Source organism: Ochlerotatus camptorhynchus, unplaced genomic scaffold, assembly GCF_037179485.1.
Source record: "Ochlerotatus camptorhynchus isolate MF236.1 unplaced genomic scaffold, CSIRO-AGI_Acam_v1.1 ptg000308l, whole genome shotgun sequence".
In the NCBI taxonomy this organism is placed as follows: domain Eukaryota; kingdom Metazoa; phylum Arthropoda; class Insecta; order Diptera; family Culicidae; genus Ochlerotatus; species Ochlerotatus camptorhynchus.
Genome location: NW_027040796.1, coordinates 767,737 through 786,059, shown reverse-complemented (window position 1 = coordinate 786,059; position 18,323 = coordinate 767,737). Strand labels below are relative to the sequence as shown.

At 44.4% G+C, this 18,323-nt stretch overlaps 1 protein-coding gene across 2 annotated transcripts; it reads right to left on the bottom strand.

Moving 5' to 3' along the window:
- Window positions 1–1,159: 1,159 nt before the first annotated feature.
- Window positions 1,160–17,828, bottom strand: LOC135707329 (uncharacterized). Of its 2 annotated transcripts, XR_010518219.1 has the most exons (3): window positions 16,763–17,828; window positions 2,130–4,453; window positions 1,160–2,074 (listed from the first exon to the last, which is right to left on the bottom strand). XR_010518219.1 is itself a non-coding variant. In XM_065229139.1 (2 exons), the coding sequence occupies exons 1-2, from the start codon at window positions 17,541–17,543 to the stop codon at window positions 2,268–2,270; spliced, it is 2,967 nt and encodes a 988-aa protein (XP_065085211.1). In that variant the 5' UTR covers window positions 17,544–17,828; the 3' UTR covers window positions 1,160–2,267. The 2 variants fall into 2 exon arrangements, 1 of the variants encoding a protein (XP_065085211.1); XM_065229139.1 differs by having other exon boundaries at window positions 1,160–4,453.
- Window positions 17,829–18,323: the final 495 nt, after the last annotated feature.

The following is an 18,323-nucleotide window of genomic DNA, read 5'->3' as shown; positions in this document are numbered from 1 at the left end:
TTCGATAGGACGCTCAACTGTTGTACCAGTGTGTCGACTTTCTCCGTCAGCTTATGAGTTCCCAGCCGATAAAGCTCAGTAGTTTCCATAATAGCAGCAATCTAAAACCTTTCAAAAATGGCCAACGTAGTTTATACAGACTCACAACCCCGTAAGGACTTTCTCAATAACGATGACACGTTTCATTTCTTTTCTAACGAACTATATTGATTAAGTACTACTACAGGATGCAATTACATTGTTGTGTAGTGTTTTCGTATCGTTTCGTTTGCAATAGTCTTTTGAGGATTCCCAGGGAATTGGATCATAATGATATACCTTAGTGATATTCTACCAACTGTTCGTACTTGGTCTACGATCTTCATATGCTGCTGTCGAATGAAAGATTTCTCAATTTGAAATAGTTAAAACCGAAAGACTATACAAGTAGCTACAAGTCATTTTTATTACAAAGGAGATATAAATAACACATCAGAAAAGGGTCCCATTTCATAGATAACGGTGTGCGCATATCAAACTAGCCTAGGTATATCCACTATCGCGACAGAAAAAATACTTTCTTCTTACCGTGGAGGAACCATATTTGACGCAGGACCAAACTTGACGTACTTTTGTACTATGCCCGCACTCCAACAATTATTTCACGAAATAGCTCCCAATAATCAACCCCTAGTTTTTTTTATCAACAGACAACCTTTACATTCGTCAAGTAGAACGGTTGGATTTTTGTTGTTGGCCAATATACGAGCGAAAGAAAAATTCCATTGGTCAAATCCATCAAATTTCGTCTGCCTTAACAAGATGCTAAAAAGTTGGGTTGAGTTTCTATCGGTTTTCGTATTAAAAATCAATTTTTAATAGTAAAATCGTCTCAAACTGGAAGAACATAACCTTCATCGATGTTTCGGTACTATTAATGCAATTTTGGAAATTTTTTGCAAGGTTGTATGCGATACAAAAGTTGCGTCACATTAGGTTCATAGTCCCCCCTATTCTGCGAGTCACGTGACTCTCTCTCACCGGTGAGGTGACAATAGTCACCTCGTGTGAGGTGACTCTCCATTTGATTTGCACGGAGAGTCACCTCACACGAGGTGACAATTGTCACCTCACCGGTGACAGAGAGTCACGTGACTCGCAGAATAAGGGGGAGTGTTCAGTCCAAAACATAGAATCCGAAAGAAAGACAAATCATCAGAAAATCAATTAACAATTGGATCAACTGTATGGGACCCGTTATTTATCATGTTCCAAACCTAGCCCATTCACTGAAAGGTCTCAAAATCTCTAGATATGCACTGATTAATCTTTCTTGATAACACATTACTATTTTTTTTTAAAGATCAACAGGAAGAACTGTCTTGATTTGATTAAATGGCTCTTTCATGGACAATGCAAACCTTATGACATATTCACGAAAAACCAGAATGCAAGTTTAACATGGCTATGCTTGGTCGATAAAGCTATGTCTACGACATGGTCTAAATATGTTCCGTAAAAGCCATAACTCATAAAATAAACTTTAGAATGTTATGTACCCGCTACGTATTTAACGAAATCTGCAACAATCCATCATTATTGATTGAATCTATTACTTTTTTATAGTGCGTCAAATTAGGAACATAAGAAAATTTGTGCTTAATTATTAGGCACACGGTGTACGATATCAAGTTAGTTTTTCAAAAAAATTTAGCCAGTTGTATATTTTTCCCCTATTATTAGATATTTCAAATAGTGGCCCGCAAAAGTTCAAAGAGTGTTGATTTTTTACATAAACATTTAATTTTATATTTCCTCAACTGCGTCTAATATGGTACCTTCACGGTAGCGTGTTTTTGTTTAGTGATTGCTGATTGCAGTTTTGCTAACTCAATAATAAATAGGTCGTTATAAAAATAAGGATGTCTTCCATTTTCAGTTCCAGCTGTGCAACCCCTCTGGACAGGGGGCTACAAAGAAGTAAAACGTTACAGATAATAAACCGGACTTGTAAAACTAGGTACGCTTATAAAAAATAAGAGCGATTTGTTGGAGGAAAACTTTCAGTTCCGCACTCACTAGTTCTAACATAAATCTAGAAAAAAATAATAATTAAGTAGACAACTCCCCTGCTACTCACTAAAACCTACCAATAGGGGCGGGAGATTTCCGGGTACACACCTTCTGCTACAATGCTATTGCTGTTGTCGCTGCTGCCATTTTAATGTTACCTTCCATTTTCTGAGTACTTGATATTTGCGAAGCGAGCTATGCCTCGGAGAGATTGATTAAATCGTGCTGACGCTGGGTGCCGGTTCCACCTCCGGCCGCGACTTCAGTCCCAACTCAGGCTCAGGCTCCTCCTTCTTGATTATGGTTTGCTTCTTTTTTCGCGAGGATGTTTTGCGTGTTGACGATTTGTACTTGCACCGGAGGACGTGCTTGGAGATGGCCATCTTGTTCTTAAATCCTTTCTCGCAATGATGACAAAATAGCTCCATTCCATCCGTGACGTGAACCTTAACATGCTTGGCATAGTTGCTGGCATCGGAGAAGGTTTTGTCGCATTGGGCACATTTGTGTGGCTTGTAGCCAATGTGCCGATATGTGTGGGCTCGGTATTGGTCCTTTCGGGCGAACATTTTACCGCACAGTTCACAGTTGAAGCCCCGGAAGTTCGGGTCGTCCTTGGCATGCATCGAGCTGTGTCGCTTCAAATCGTAGCCCCGTTCGAAGTCCTTGCCACATTTGTCGCAAACGTGTGGCTTGGGGATGGGATTGATCATTTGATTGTGCCGACGGACGTGCTTGTGCAGATCGCCGGACGAGATGAATGCATATTCGCACCCGTCGAAGGGACATTTGAACGGCCGGATTCCGGTGTGAATTCGTACGTGCCGCGTTAGGTCACCGGTTTGGGTAAATGTCCGACCACAGTGCGGACAGCTGCGCCGTTTCACGTCTTTATGGACGATATTCACATGGTCTTGGATCGTTTGACGATCTTCGAATGCGGTTTCGCAAATACTGCATGTAAACGTTGTTTTATCTTCGTTGCTTGTTTCGACGATCTTCGATCGCTCGAAGGGAGTCATCCCATCGTCAAGTTCTTCGATGGACAGCGGATCCTTCATTTGGCTGTATTTGGAATTTTCCTTGTTCATGCCTGGCATATCTACCATTCCGCTGGTTCCGGCCATCATAGCTGCCTGTTCGAGATATTTAACAACGAACATGTTGTTCATCAGAGGCTGCGACGATTGCGACGAACTACTCGTTGATTCTTCCGAATGAACAGCCGCCGGACCGTACTCATGTTTGATTCGCATATCTGCATCCGAATTTATTAGAACCAATTTTTCCTTACGCCGTCGTCCAGCCTTAGGTTTTCCATTGCTGGTGGACAATTTTACCTCCGGGTACATTTGCAACGTCGCCGGACTTGGCGTTGACGAAGCGTCCTGCTCACGAACTTTCTTGACGGCTTCCTTCGCATACTCTTCACTCTTTCGCTTGCTACTCTCTCCAGCATCTTCAGTCTTATCGGTTGCATCATTATTGCCACCGGGCGCCTCATCCTCCTGCAGCTGGAACCCTTCGAATTCCTGCTCCGTTGTTCCGTCTCCATCCTGAATGCCCTCATCCAATGTTTGCAGATTCGAGAGGAAGTGAGCAATGTTACTCAGATCAATGCCGTGGTAATTCATCAGATGCTTCTTGTACCACAGTTCGTTCCTAAAACACATCGCACATTGTGCACACTTAATAAGCTTACCCTTTGCCCCCTGAATCACTATTTCTTCTAGTACTACCACTTGAGTATTCTCTTTCGCGACCAGTTCTCCCTGGCCCTCGTCGCTTCCGCCTACGATAATTTCCCCTGGAATGTTCTTTACAGTCTCGTTCAGTGTCAACTCTGATTCTTCCTCTTCCTGTGAGGCAATCTTACTCAGATCCGTACCTTCATTTTCGATTCCGCTATCGCTGCCGGCTGGCGAAGAATCCTTATCGTACGTTCCGGGCACTATCACGTCCGGCACAATAAGCTCCCCTTCGGGACTCTCCTCTTCCTCTTCCTCTTCGACCAGTTGTGCTTCCCTCGATGCTTGTTGTTCCTCTTCCAGCTTCTTAACCAATCGATTCTCCTCGGTAGCAGCGGTTGGAACAACCGGCGAAAGCTGCTTGATCTCTTCTTTGATCGGATGTTCCGTGGCAACTTTCGGCTGCTTGGATGGTGAATTTAGCGGTGAGTGTGGTTCCGCTGGAGGTGACTGTTCCCGCTGTTGCTGTGGCTCAGGCTGCGGATCTTCCGAATCTTTGCGCTTTGTGGTGGGTGAAATAATAGCCGTTGGCTTGGCCGTAGTCTTCACCGGGGACGTTACGATCTCGAACGGTAGCGACGCTGCTGTTGGCGTTGTAGAACAAGACTTCAGCGGAGATGTTTTCGCATTGAGGTCTGGTTGTTTGTTCAGATCTGCGGAATAAAAAGAAAACACAATTATTAAGTGACTTTAACACAGGTTAGTCTAGAAGTCAGTTAAGGCGTGGTTATGAAGCATACCGGAAGCGGTGGGATCTATTCCAAAAAATGGTACGGAAAAGTGGGGCAGTTTGGCCACCTTAAGAAAATCATCACTAATCATACAAAATTCAGTGGGAAATTCGAATGATGTTTAACCAAATGGATAGTTTCAAGCCCCATTTACATCATGAATACAAATTGATTTTTTTTTTTTTGCTCTATTAGAGAGATTTTCAGCCTTGGGCGGTTTCATCTCTTAAAAACGAGGGGGGGGGGACTTCAGACGGGAGTCCCCTTATTTACAGAGTTAATAGGAAGGGGAGGTGAGGTTCCAGAAGAGAGCCCCGAGGATACGGAGTTAGGAGATGGGCGGGAGTCCCCATAATAACAGAGTTTTAATATTTCAGAGTTGGGAATTTTCCTTTAATGCTACCGATGTTACTGTCCTTTTGAATAATCGTGGTCAAGTTCCGTGTCCTGTTCCTTTGTAGTCACTGTGTTTAATTTTAGTGCCGTCATTCGTCCATTTCCGTGTCCTTGTACGTGCTTTGCTTGGTTCAATATCTTCGTTCATCCGTGTCCGAGTCAGTATTTGTTGCCGAGGTATAGTTTTGAGTCCGGATCATTGTCCGTTGTCGTTGCTTGGGTGTTCATAGATCAAATTTGGTTAATCAGACCTGCCTCCTGAAGGAAGCAGAAAAGTGCAGCGATGTTGGATGGGTTATCCCTCAGGGTATCCCTGATGCTACCTGAGATCCCGTAAAGGGAACGGGTTTCGTGGTACTGAGGGCATTCGCATAAGAAATGCTCCACTGTAAGTGGAACATTGCACGTATCGCACTATCGTCTGAATCCCCCTCCGCCTACCATGTTGTGGGAGACTTTGGTATGGCCGGTTTTCAACCGGGGTAGAATGACTTGAAGTCGGTGTTGAGGTGGATCCTCCCATTTCCTGGTATCCCTTTTTACCTTCCGGATAAATAAGTCTCGAAATCGCATCCATTCGTTAGTCCACCAGCTCCATATAGTGACTATGATCCACCGGTTTATGTCCTGGGCCGGGACCTTTCTGGTGTAAAAGTTGGACTGTCTTCCGGAAGCCGCCAGGTGGTCGGCTTCCTCATTACCTCTGACCCCACAGTGTCCGGGGACCCAGACAAAGGTTTTTTACTTAGGAGCGAACTGCTGGATACCCTGGATCCAGGGGTGTTTAGCTGTTTCAGACTGAAGAGCTGCTAAAACACTGGCAGAGTCGGAGAATATGACGATCGGTTTGTTGGAGGGTAGGGTGACAGCTACGAGAATGGCGGCTGCTTCAGCGGTGAAAACGCAGCATGGGTCTGGTAGTCGGTAAAAGGCGCACAGCTCCGGATCGAAAATCCCAATACCAACTCTACCGCCACTTCGGGATCCGTCGGTGTATCGTACTTGATGATTGTTGTATTTGGTTCGATGTAATTCGGCTACTGTTCTCACTAGCGCAGGGGAGTTGGTTCCCGCCCGGAAACTGTTCTTTATCGCCAACCTCTGGCTCCAAACCAGTGGACCCTAGCTACAGGGGGAGCTCCAGGGGCATGAAGAAGTTCACCTCCTCGTGGTGTGTCCTGGAAACGTTAATTATCGAACCCAAGGGAGAGATATTGCGGCTAAACGAACTACAGCAGAGTAAGGACGCTGGAGCCCCATCCATCTCGTCCCAGAAGGTCGATAAGCCCTGCACAAACCCTCGTTGTGCAAAGGTAGGAGTGACACCGGGTTCTTAGAGTGTAGACGACTCTGACCAAGTCGTAGCACACGCAGCTGGTAAGCGGTCACATCTGTCCTGTCCTGCCGTGGACAGTTGGCTGGCTATCACGTCTGCTCTAGAACTCATGCGAACAATAAGAGGAAGGCCCTGCACAGCTGCTCACGGTGCAGTAGCGAGTGTCATGTCTGTGACACACCAGTAGTGTGATGCGACATAGCGCAACCGGCCCCCTCCCATGATGTAATGCTTTCGGGCGGTTCCGGGGAGGGCAAGGGCCAAGAGCACAGGGTAAGGTTTAGTGGGTCGGGAGCGCTACTTCTCCCATTCCCACACCCTGAGTTATCTTCTCAGGTGTCTGGGAGCAGATTCCCCCAGTATAAAAAAAAAAAAACGGGGTGAGCTTCAGGTTGGCGGTATTATGCAGGAGATCGTTCGCCTTCATGAGGAGGGACACTCCGTCACTTGTCCCTGTAGTCTTTTCTGCAAAGCTAATCGCTTTCTTGCAAACAGATGCAACTATGTACTTTTCAAAAGGTAGCCTTCCACTCTCCACGCAGGCTGCCAACCTGGGGGTGGAGGGGAGGAGACCTGATGTGACCCTAATGGCCTGATAATACACTGGAGCCAGTTTGGAAATCAACCTATCAGCAGCCAGGCAAGTCAGTTCTAAACCGTAGGTCAGTCTGGAATCAACTACCGCTTTTGCTACACGCATAAGAATAGCACTGTTGTTCATTAAGTGTCTTTTGGCCAGTGTTCGGAGTAAATCAATCCTCGTTTGGCAGCTCTTTTTCACCTCATTAAAGTGGTTGACAAAGTTTAGATGCATATCGAGTCGTAGGCCGAGGATGTGGATAGACCTCTTTTAGGGCATGATTCTTTCATCAATGCTGATTGGAGAGCGGAGTACATGGTGGTTCATCGGACAGATATGAGTAGCAGCACATTTTTCCACCGAAAGGTGGAATCCAACGGATTTAGTCCACCGTAAGACAGTGTTCGTGGCTGCTTTTAATTTTCTGCGGATAGCCTTCACGGTGCTGCCAACTACTACCAATACGATGTCGTCTGCATACACAAAAATGTATATTTCCTTGGGAAGATTGTTGAAAACTCCGTTCATCCGTATTAAAAACAGCGTGACTGCGATCACAGAGCCTTGTGGGACGCCAGTCTCCTCCGGGAAACATTTGGATCTATGGTCGCCAATACATACTTGAAAAGTACGGTGTTGGAGAAAATTCTTCAGAAATACAAATTGAATATTAAAAGTAAACTTTTGAATCTTATGAACGAAGATTTCAGAAATGTTCGTTTTGTAACCGAAACCATTTATAAAGCTGCTGAAGAAATATCAACGGTAAGTAATAAGAAACTACTGATAGACCTTATTTTCTGATTCAGAAATCTTATAACATTTTAGACATTTTGAGCTAGTCTAACATTTTTCGAATATTTGCTCTAGAGAAAAGTATTTTGTTAGACTTAAATGAAATGGATAGTTGAAGTAGGCTTCAAGCATTTTTTTTTGTAAAATATGTTCATTAAGTTGACTTTTAAGCGGGTGCCAACATTGCCCCACTTTTCCTTATAGGGTTTCAAAATTTAATGTCTTTTCATAGTAAAAAACAGGCGATTTCGGACATCCACAAGAGTCGCTCCCAAAAAACGAATTCAAGCATAACTTTTCAAAAGGACGTAAGTCGCAAAAATAAACAAATCGATATTTTGCATCTAACCGAACATAAAATACATGCTACGAGTTAATGAAAAACAAGGTTTGAAATTGTAATGCATTATGGAAAATATATTTAATGAACGCCCTATGTGACCTTCTTTCATTGTTTTTAAAATGGTGTTGATACACCCTTTTAATGTCAACATGACTTAACTGCTAAAATTTGATGATAACACAAAAACTGCAGATACGCTCACAGTGAAGCGTTGTATGTGAAAAAACAAAGCAACCACTATCAATCAGCAGATACGTCAAGTTGTTTCTAAGTAGATACAAAATGGATTTCAACGGTATTCAGCTACTGCTAGGTATGTTTTATTAAAGCGTGGGATATTTCGAAGGAGTGGAGACAGTTCCGCAAGAAGGATTGCCTCCAAGCCTAGATCTAAACGTGCACGATGATGCTTCTCCTCTTCAGAATAATGACAACGCTTTACGACAATTGGTTGATGATATCCGAGCCGCTTTACTTTGTGATCAAAACATTCACTCAATAACATTCTGCCTGGTAACATTCAAGCACTCTTTTTTTCTACATTCCCAGCAGGTGTCAAACTATATTCAGCTTCTGTTCTTCTAGTAGTTCTAGTAGTGATTTTTTTGTATAACGTTCCACTCGAGCACAGAAATACTACCAACGAAAGGAATCAAACGGCCAGAGATGTCACAAAGCAATTCTGTCCAAGAAAAGTCATTTCCTCTTCTGCTCTTTCCATTCTGTTGATGATGCTTCGTGGCAACCCGATACTGGTTGTGGGTTTAATCATGTAAGATTACATCCGATTACGATGAAGTCTCTGTTTGAATCCTGCTAAAAAAAAAGTTATGATATGTTTGTTTTTGTATTTCCTTGAGCAACATGTTTATTATTTCAAAGGTATTCTAATAAAATTGCACTTTAATCTTGACTTTAATACTGAACTTCACATACCAATTAAAGAGCCTAAATTTATAAAGAGGCGACATGTCAAAATTGGAACAATCGATTGTCTGTCAAAGTCATAGGAAAAGTCATTCCAATCGAGCAGAAGACCTGTCAAATGGATAAGATGTCGTCTCTTTATAAATTCAGGCTCTTTAATACCAATCTAACCAGCGCTTTCTTAATACGAAAAACGCAAAACGTATAACATCTGACAGCAGATAATGCGATGAACCTCTCATATCCGCTTTTCACATCGATTATTCCACAACTCTGGGTAGTTATGTAAATAAACCAACCAACCGACAATTCCTCAATGCTTTTCGAGCTGCCGACGTATCTTCACAGCAAAACAAACACCGGTGTATCTGATTTGACGTATGTGAAAACCCTTCTGTCAAATAGACGAATCATGCAGGGTGTATGTAACAATCAAGGTGTGATACCGACGAATCAATCAAGGTGTATGTGAGTAGTACAAAAGTAAATGGTGTACGCTTTTGTTTTATCAAAAGTCTTGTCCGTGTTTGCAAATCTCGACATTTTTCACAATTCTCTTAAACGCAATCCCTTTATCTAACTAATAGCACAAACAGATTTAAAAAAAAAATAGCATTAACTTTTAAATAGCATTTAATAATCTCATATAGACATTGCTATCCATTGTTCCTAATTTCCTATCCAATGTTACATACGTCCTTTTGAAAAGTTATGCTTGAATTGAGAAAAGACGCTTCATACAACCGAACTTTTTTCTGTGGGTTAATGACAACAACAAAAACAAGTTAGCCGTAGTCCGCTTTGAGAAGCGTTCGAGAACGGTTGTGTGTTTTTTCTCCGCTGCGTGCTTTTTTTTAGAGCTCGGGCTATCTTTGTGCTGCCGTGTAGTTTTTCGGTGCTCGCATTTGAATAGTGTTGTGTCCCGGACGCGATAATTCGATTTAGAATGATTTGTGCTGATGTTTTTCCCCTGTTGCTTCGGTGCCTGGAGTGCTCTCGCTCCCTTTGTTGACGGTGTGACTCGACCGCGCTGATCTATTATTAGGTTTTTGCGGTGTGCATTGCTTTTGTGCACAGAGTGACATGAAGAAGAAAAGTGATATTTAGTTATTGTGTGGTTGGATTCGCTGGAGGAGGAAATGTTTAAAAATGACTAGAGAAAATTAAGCACCGAGAATGCGCTCCCGGATATATTGATTTGGTGAGTACATTCCAGTTGAAGATTGTTTTCTCTAAATATCCCTTTTTTGAATACATTTCATTTATCAAATATTACTATATACTGGGTTTGGGGGGGCAGCCTAAGGGTTTCAAAGGATTTGTAGACCTTGTCACGTGTTGATAGACGTACATCTTATCGTTTGTCTTCCAAAGGTCTTCAATGAAGTTGATTCACCCTGCTGCAACAAACCATCAGGCAGAACTTTACAATCAGTGAAGTATCTGCAGTCATAGGTAATCCTTGCACTGATGGTGGGTTCTATTCACATCACATCACATCACATCACATCACAACAAAAACAAGTTAGCCACTTCGTAACCAATCGCATAATGTGGTAGATAATAAAAACAAAGAGAGATAAATACATAACTTTTGTAACTTTTAACGCAATAAAAACACGTTTTCGTTCGAGGGATCGGTCGCGAGTTTTGGTTCCTTTAGTGCTCGAAATTCCAGTCCAAAAGAAGGGCCCTCCATGCAGTCCATATTGAAACATTTGGTCCTTCGAGCCGGATCATGGCGAACCTGGAGATACTGTTTTCTCTTCTTCTTCTTCTTTCATTTATTTAACGTCGGTCTCTGTTCCGCAATCTAGTGCCAATCACCGACGGACATCGATTGCCATCCATTGACGGCAATCGAATGTGCAGGAAGGCACACACATGGGCCGGGACCAACGGCTTTACTTCCCTTCCGAAGGAAGACGTGACCAGAGATTTTTATGCCTCAGAAAAATCCCACCGACCTCGGCTGGGATTGAACCCAGACCCATTGGGGTGTTAGAAGGCAGTCACGCTTACCACTACACCACCGGCGCCGGCTAACTGTTTTCTCGCCGCAATGCGCTAGTGGCGCAAGTGAAAGGAGAGTTTTAGGTCGCGAAAAACCTCAGCGATGCTAACTCGCAAAGTGAGGTTATAGAACGGCTGGATCAACTCAAAGTGCTTGCTGAGAACTTCCGAGCTACACAAGGGGAAATCCAGGAGAATCAAAAGGATCCGACAGCAGTTGCATCCGTATTTGATGTGCATGAGGATTTTTTCTTTTTTTTTTTTTAATTCTTTTTTAAAGAGATTTTTAGCCTTAGGCTAGTTCATCTCTAGTGGATTTTTTCGGTGTCTACTACCGAGCGAAGAATATGTTCGAGACTTTTCTGGATGATGTCGAGTCGACCGTCAGCCAGCGAACGAATGCAGAATCCAAGGATTGGAAGGATGCGATGCAGCTGTTGATGGAAACACTGCGACAATTATTGCTACAACATCAAGTAACGGCGAATGCAGTGTTGGCTCAGGTGTCGAATAGTGTCAAAGCTTTCCCGGAAGGTGAGCAGGTGTCGAATGCTGCACCCCAGTTGAGTGTTCGTCTCCCAGCGATCAATATTTCAACGTTCAGTGGTGATCGCAAGGGACGGTTGACGTTCAAGGACCGTTATCAGTCTACCATTCACAACAGAAAGGACAATTCGGATTCGCTAAAGATGCAGTATCTTTTTTCGTATTTGGACGGAGATGCCAAACGACTGGTGAACAAATTCAAGATTTCCAGTGCGAACTACGAAAACTACCACTGCGACAAGAAGCGGTATACGGTGTTTTCTTTTGTTCGCGAGTTCATGGATCAACCAGAAATCACAAATGCCAGGCACTGATCAAGTTGGTTTCGACCTCCGATGAGGTAGTACAGCAACTAGACGCTCTTGGAGAAGAGTTTCGAAGTCGGGATCCTTAGTTGATCCATCTGATGCTGAAGAAATTGGACAAGGAGACGCAAACAACTTACCTTACCTTCCCAATCAGGCTAAGGCCTTGTTGTCCTCTGCTGTCCGAAGAAGTCGTCTCCACTCTACTCGATCCATGGCAACACTTCGCCTCGTCTCGTAGTCTGCGAAGGGTCCGCAGGTCGCCTTCTACTTGGTCGATCCACCTTGCCCGCTGCGCGCCTCTTCTTCTTGTTCCTGTTAGGTCACTTTCTAGAACCATTTTCACTGGGTCGTCGTGAGGCATTTTTACGACGTGCCCAGCCCACCGTAGTCGCCCAAATTTTGCTGGTGCAATTCGTGGTTCAATCGCCTCCTCCACGTTCCGTCATCCATCCGCCCTCCACAAGCATAGTCCAGGTCTCGTGGCCGTAGAGGACCACCGGTCTAATCAGCGTCTTGTAGACAGTCAACTTCGTGCGGCGACGAATTTTATTCGACCGGAGCGTCCTCCAGAGTCCAAAGTAGGCACGATTCCCTGCCATAATGCGTCTTTGAATTTCTCTGCTGGTATCATTTTCAGCGGTCACCAGTGAGTCCAAATACACGAACTCATCGACCACCTCGATTTCGTCACCGTCAATCTGAACTCGGGGTGGAAGGCTAACATTGTCTTGCCTAGAACCTCTTCCTTTCATGCATTTTGTCTTTGATGCGTTGATGGCAAGTCCAATCCGCCTAGCTTCAGCCTTCAGTCTGATGTACGTTCCCGCCATCGTCTCAAAGTTCCGTGCCATGATGTCAATGTCATCGGCGAAGCCAAGAAGCTGGATGGACTTCCTGAAAATCGTGCCACTCGTGTCTATCCCAGCTCTTCTGATCACACCTTTTAACGCGATGTTGAATAGCAGACACGAAAGTCCATCACCTTGCCGTAATCCCCTTCGAGATTCAAAGGGACCCGAGAGTGTCCCGATACTCGAACAACACACATCACTCGATCCATCGTCGCCTTGACCAATCGCGTCAGTTTATCCGGAAATCCGTACTCGTACATAATATGCCATAGCTGATCTCGATCATTTGTGTCATATGCGGATTTGAAATCGATGAACAAATCTAGATAGAGCTGGAATTAGGGCCTTACAGCTTTTGTAAACAATGACTTCTATCGATGATTTCTAGAAATTCAAGGCTCGCCCACGCAAACCATCATCTTCATCGAGTAGGGAAAGACTTTCCCTATCCGATGGTTATGCTGGTATGCGTGGGCGTGCCTTGAGTTCCTAGAAATCATCGATAGAAGTCATTGTTTACAAAAGCTGTTACGCCCTAATTCCAGCTCTATCTAGAAATGATGTGTGTTGCACGTTGTATTCGCGGCATTTCTGCAGAACCTGCTAAATCATGAAAATCTGGTCCGTGGTAGCGCAGACACCCATGAATCCCGCCTGGTATTGCCCCACGAACTCTCTCGCAAATGGTGACAGGCGGCGGCATAGAATTTGGGAGAGTACCTTGTAGGCGGCGCTTAGCAGTGTGATCGCGCGGTAGTTGCAGCAATCCAACTTATCACCCTTTTTGTAGATTGGGCATACGACACCTTCCATCCACTCCTCCGGTAATCTCTCCTCCTCCCAAATCTTGGCAATTACCCAGTGCAGCGCTCTAGTCAGTGCTTCACCACCGTATTTTAATAGCTCACTTGGTAGTTTATCTACACCAGTTGCTTTGTTGTTCTTCAGCCAATCAGGGGCCGGTAGCCTGTCGTCTTCTGCGCGTACTCCAAGGTCTGTTGCCGGGCCACCTTCGTTTTCTGCTGCTTCACCGTTGAGGTCCTCGTCATAGTACTGCTTCCACCTCTCAATCACCTCACACTCGTTCGTGAGAAGGTTACCGTTCAAGTCCTTGCACATATCGGCTTGCGGCACGTAGCCTTTGCGCGAACTATTAAGCTTCTCGTAGAACTTCCGTGTGTCGTTTACGCGGTATAGATTTGCCATCGCCTCGCGATCTCGGTCTTCCTGCTGACGCTTCTTCCTTCGGAAAACCGAGTTTTGTCTGTTCCGCGCTTGTCTGTATCGCTCTACATTCAATCTCGTGCGGTGTTGCAGCATTCTCGCCCGTGCTGCATTCTTCTCCTCTACTAACATTCGTCGTCAAACCAGTCATTTCTTCGGTCCGGGATTGCAGTACCTAATGCCGCTTCAGCAGTACTACCTATGGCGGAACGGATGTCCCTTCAGTCATCTTCAAGAGAAGCCGCGCCAAGCTGCTTTTCCGTGGGTAGTGCAACTTCCAGCTGCTGCGCATGTTGGATCGCGGCGTTCGACTTCGACGGGTGTTATGCACCGTCGAGAGTTTTGAGCGCATCCATACTGCAACTAGGTAGTGGTCCGAATCTATGTTCGCACTGCGGTACGTGATGCAAACAAGCTGGTCGAAGAAGGTCATCGAGAACGAAAATCCGACATTCGAGGATTTGTTGTCGTTCCTAAAGAAGCGGTGTGAAGCGTTGAGAAGGAAGTTTTCAAAAAAGATGCATCCAAATCAGTGAATGTCGAGAAGAAAATGAAATCGCTACATGCAGTAGCATCGAATCAAAAGAGCAAAATACGTTTTTCTGTGAAGATTTTAAGCAAATGAGTGTAGAAGATCGCCGAAGCTTGGCTCAAAAGACTAGACTGTGTTTTAACTGCTTGAGGCCGTTGCATACTGCCAAGTCGTGTTCTTCTAAGTCAGTATGCCATACTCCGGAATGCAAACAACGGCATCATACGCTGCTGTATCCCGTTGCGAAGAAACTTGAACGTGCCGAAGAAAAGCCGAATGAAAATGATGTTCCGGAAAAGATCGTGACGAAGAGTGAAGATAAAAATGTTGCGGTTCTGATGGCGGAATTGCCCATAGAGGAGCACCGCACCATTCCGCTGCTGCCAACGGCAGTTGTGAATGTACAGAAGGCGGATTGATCGCAAGCTACATTAGTGTCAGAGGAATGCGTTAGGAAATTGGAACTGCCGAGGCGTAGCGGTAAGCTGGTAGTCAGTGGGCTTGGTCAGCAAAAGGTAGGGTTCACTCGTGGTGTAGTTTCACTACGACTAGCGTCCAGATTCAGCGAATGTATCATTATTACAACCAATGCATACGTTCTCGGTAAGTTGACGTCTAGTATTCCTTCGCAACGTTTCAAGCTAAGCAACATGAAGCTGCTGGAGAATATCAATGAGCTGGCGGACCCGTTGTTCAACAGACCGGCTTCCATTGGCGTAATTTTGGGATCGAACGTCTTTCTTGAGCTTCTCGAGTGAGGTCAAGTCAAGGACGAATGCGGCCTAACGGTGGCCCAACGCACGGTTTTCGGGTGGATCGTGGCGGGGAGGTACGACGAAGCCGAGTCCATTGCCAGCAATTATACTATGATCAATCACACGGAAATGGATTTGAATCGTACCCTACAATAGTTCTGGGAGCAAGAGGAGCTGCGTAACAAACCACAGTTGACTCGTTCCGAAATCAAGGTGGTTGAATTTTTCAAATCGACCTTGTCGCGTGATGAGAATGGGTGCTTCATTGTTCGTTTGCCGTTCGACAAGCCACTCCTAGGAGAATCGATAACAGCTGCACTGAAGCGGCTTAAGTCGATACAAAAGCGGAATTCAAGCGAGAATACGAAGCCTTCGTTCGTGAATATCTGGAGCTAAATCACATGGAGGAGGTTCCACCTCAGGAAATCAAACTGCTTAGGATTCTGGCTTAGTAATGCCGTGCCTTAATTCACTAGGCCATCTGAGGCCCTTGAATACGAAGATAATTGTAGATTAAATTTCTATATTTTTAGGAGGGAATCCAAAAAGTGTTTTTGGCAGAGAATCCCGATACTGTTATTGAGAAAATTTCATGGAAATACCGATGAGAATCATAAGATTTTTTGAAGAAAATGTCCAAACCGACCGCCTCAAACACTGAGCTTTAATAAGAATTAACTAACACATTAACATTTTGAACGAGACCTAAAACAAATGATAAAAATTGCGAAGTTTCACGTGATCATTCTGAAACAATCGGTTCTAAAAACCCTATTTCAAATGTATTGCCGCGCAAAACCAAAACACGACACAAATTGTACCTAGATTGCGTACATATTTATCTTCTCCGTGCAACCGTAATATTTCAACACCGGACAGGTAAAAAAAACCTTATAAGGTGCATTCATACTTTAAGCTTCTGCTCTACATGCAGGTATCCGAAAACACTACCCTTCTCATGGGACAAAAAACGAGTATCACGTTGTTCAATGCCAGACAAACAAAACCAACTAGGTAAAAGTCAGGGCCGCGAAGAAGAAGAAACGACGAAAATGGATGTGAGTGCAGAAAACTACCACGGGACTCCATCTTGGATAAGCATCTCATATGGTCTCATGTGCACCCAGCCAACCAGATGTAGATATTGGCCAACGGGCAATTGAAGGGAATGTTCGTTATTCTTTTGTTCCAAGTGGTTGCATTGCTCCTTCCCCTTGATTTATTTGTATATTCCACGACTAATCCTTCAATACTCTTAGCACAGTACATTGAATGGAAAGTGAAACAAATAACATTGTTTTGCGCTATTGTACTGATTATTTTGGAACGATTTTGGTCATAAGTTCGATAAACATGGAATTAATGTATCTGCAAAGTGTTCCATTATCACTTTTTTAGGATTTCCAAACAGGCCCAATGTTACGATTTTCGTCACTTTTTTGAATATCGATAAAATCCCTTCCGACACTGTTTATGTAATTTTGCCCAAACATACCTCCGGTTCTTTCCACACTTTTTTACAGATTACTGCACAACAGTAGATGATCTGCATAACACAACCACAATAGAATGCTGATACCCTGTTCATTTCAGTACATTGCGTGATTAAATCAACCAAAACTCACCTTCATTCGAGACTGTCTGCGAATCTTCTCCATTTTTCGGATCAATAACAACAGCAGCTGCTGTCAAATGATGGAGACGGTCGTCGTTTGCTGAATCTACCGCCTCCTTGGGAGGTTCCCCACCCCCAGCCGGTGCAACAGCAATATCACCATCACTCGCCGGTTGTGGCGGTGGTGATGGCGGCGGCGTCGTTGTCATAATTGTAGTCGTAGTAATCAACGCCAACGGAAGCTGTGGTAGTTGTTGTATGCTGCTTTCTTCTGGTTGAGTCGCTTCCGCCGCGTCGCCCGTGGCTGGTGTTAATGATGCTAATGCTGCTTCTGAGATTATAAGATCAACATCGGCGTCTTGTTCAGTGACGTCATCATGCTGTACGACCTCACTATCTTGGGCCGAAGTGGGGGAGGCATCTGCAATTGGTTGCTGCTCAGGTTCGGTCATGCTATCTACCTCTGATGTTTGTTCAACTTTTGGAGTAACTTCACCTTCTGCATCATCACTACCTTTGCCGTCACCATCGTCGTCATGGTCATCATTACCATCATCATCATCATCATCATCAACAATCTCGACGGGGCCAACGTACAATGTTTGCACTCCGTCATCAAATTGCACTGTGATTTCACTCAGGAATAGATCCAGATCATCCTGTTCCTGTTCACTGCTGACACTGGCCAGTTTCTTCTGCGAACCCAAATCCGCCCCGTCTCCGGGCAGAAATTCAGTTGTTGTTGTTGATGGTTTCATCTTTGCCGTCGTCGTCGTCGCCATTACGCTCATCTCCCAGTTCCAGCACAACACTCTCTCATGCACGTAGAATTTGTTCACGTTTAAAACACTATTCCTCGAGGCACACGTAAAATTTATAACATAAAATCACAACGAACGGGTACATTTCCACAAACATTACAAACTGAGACCGAACTCCGCGCCACCGGAAGCTTTCTGGAAGGATAAAATCAAAAAACAGCGAACCCAAAAAATGAATCCAACCAAAAAAATGAAGCACGAAAAGAAAATGATTCCGGGACGGCGTCACACACGCAACAGGTTGCCTTTCTTGTTTGCTACTGGCGAGTGGTTGTTGTTGGACCGAAACCACGAATCAAACCACGCAAAGGGAACGGAGCGCAGGCCGGAGGACGGTGGGGTGGTCTTGCCAAAAAGGAAAGTTTCGTCGAGTTCAGCGATTTTGTTTTGGCATCACCGAGAATGACAGCTCGGTGGTCGACGAATCGTTTACAACTGGAATTGGATGCTGCATGGGCAAGTTTTCGATTGGGTTCTAAATAACGCCTTTTTGGGACGACTCGAAAAAAAAATCCGGCTGATATACTAGAACTTGGTAGAACCAACAATCAATACGAAACTAACGATTTCAAATCGGCTTATTACTTGACTAGCCCAAGCACATCTATAAGTGTACCCCATTCTAGTACTAGAATCTGCCAAAGTCTTTCTTATAGACAACAGATTGAGTATGTTTCTTCAGAACCTCCTGGTCTTTCTATATACACGGATAGAAATCTCCTAATATTTTTTGCTGGATTTTGCCGAGCT